The 1,031-nt window shown below is 34.7% G+C and overlaps 1 protein-coding gene across 1 annotated transcript in view; it reads right to left on the bottom strand.

The window, feature by feature from the left end:
- Positions 1 to 616: 616 nt before the first annotated feature.
- msra (methionine sulfoxide reductase A) overlaps positions 617 to 1,031 on the bottom strand; it is a 282,237-nt gene continuing 281,822 nt past the window's right edge. The window contains exon 6 of the mRNA XM_048597063.1: positions 617 to 664. Within this exon, the coding sequence (XP_048453020.1) occupies positions 617 to 664 (48 nt within the window). The remainder of the gene's footprint in view (positions 665 to 1,031) is intronic.

The following is a 1,031-nucleotide window of genomic DNA, read 5'->3' as shown; positions in this document are numbered from 1 at the left end:
AGTTGGAAGGGAGGGCCTGGAGGTTTTGTTTTATATGATTGGGTTTTATTGCTTTGTGCTCTTGTGGTTGAATGAATTCACACCTTTAAGATTCCCCATGATAAGTTTATAATCTTAGGAGCAAGCAGTCGAAAACAGATCTTTAACCACAGAGAAGGGAATATGGTGTTCTATAAATCTGAGACATTTCTTGTCATGTTTAAAAGGAAACAACATAAGAAAGGGGTTGACTGATCTCAGGAATCAATCTGCTTAAGATGGCATAGGAGTAGGCATTGTCGATCTGATGTGTTAGAATACTGCCATTTCACCACAAGGATCTGGGTTCAAACCAACATACACAGATGGTCTGAATGTCTGTGACAAGTTCCGAGAAAAAAATAGTTCAGCATCTCCTTACTTAATTTCTTGTTGATACACATCAACAAGACAAAATTGCCCTCAGATTTGTAACTTACTGGCAATACAATTAAAACTTAAATGAATAAAAAGCAAGAATGATCCCTTGGTACTGGGCTGTTTTGCAGATAGATTGTTGGGTTGTGCAACATAAGCTCTGACCTATGCCATACCTCCTGGATGCCTAAAACTTATTTATATTAGTTGGGGAAAATGTTCAATTTTCATTCTGTTTCTGCTCACTTTTGTCTAGCAAACATTGAAGCTATTATTATAAGAAAATTTAATTAATTTATATTTAAGTATTAAAGTATTACATACCAAATATTAAGCTAAACCTCTAATTGCCATCATTATCCAATTTTCAACTTGCTGCTACTTAGCAGAAAGTCAAAACATATTTACCGCAAGATCTATAAAGAACATTGTATGGAGCAAGACTATGGATAATTTGGGACACAGGGAAATATACAATCTGGCTTAAAAATCTCACTCCAAATATTCATTTTAACTAACTCTATTCTGAGTAGAATGGAACTACAAAAAAAATTAATTTATTTTGAAAATTACACAGGTCAGTGGATTGTACTAAGATAACACGGTGTAGAGCTGGATGAACACAGCAGGCCAAG

Source organism: Rhincodon typus, chromosome 5 (assembly GCF_021869965.1).
Source record: "Rhincodon typus isolate 14 chromosome 5, sRhiTyp1.1, whole genome shotgun sequence".
Classification (NCBI taxonomy): domain Eukaryota; kingdom Metazoa; phylum Chordata; class Chondrichthyes; order Orectolobiformes; family Rhincodontidae; genus Rhincodon; species Rhincodon typus.
Note: the sequence above shows the minus strand (reverse complement) of the source record. Positions and strands in the feature narration are given on the sequence as shown.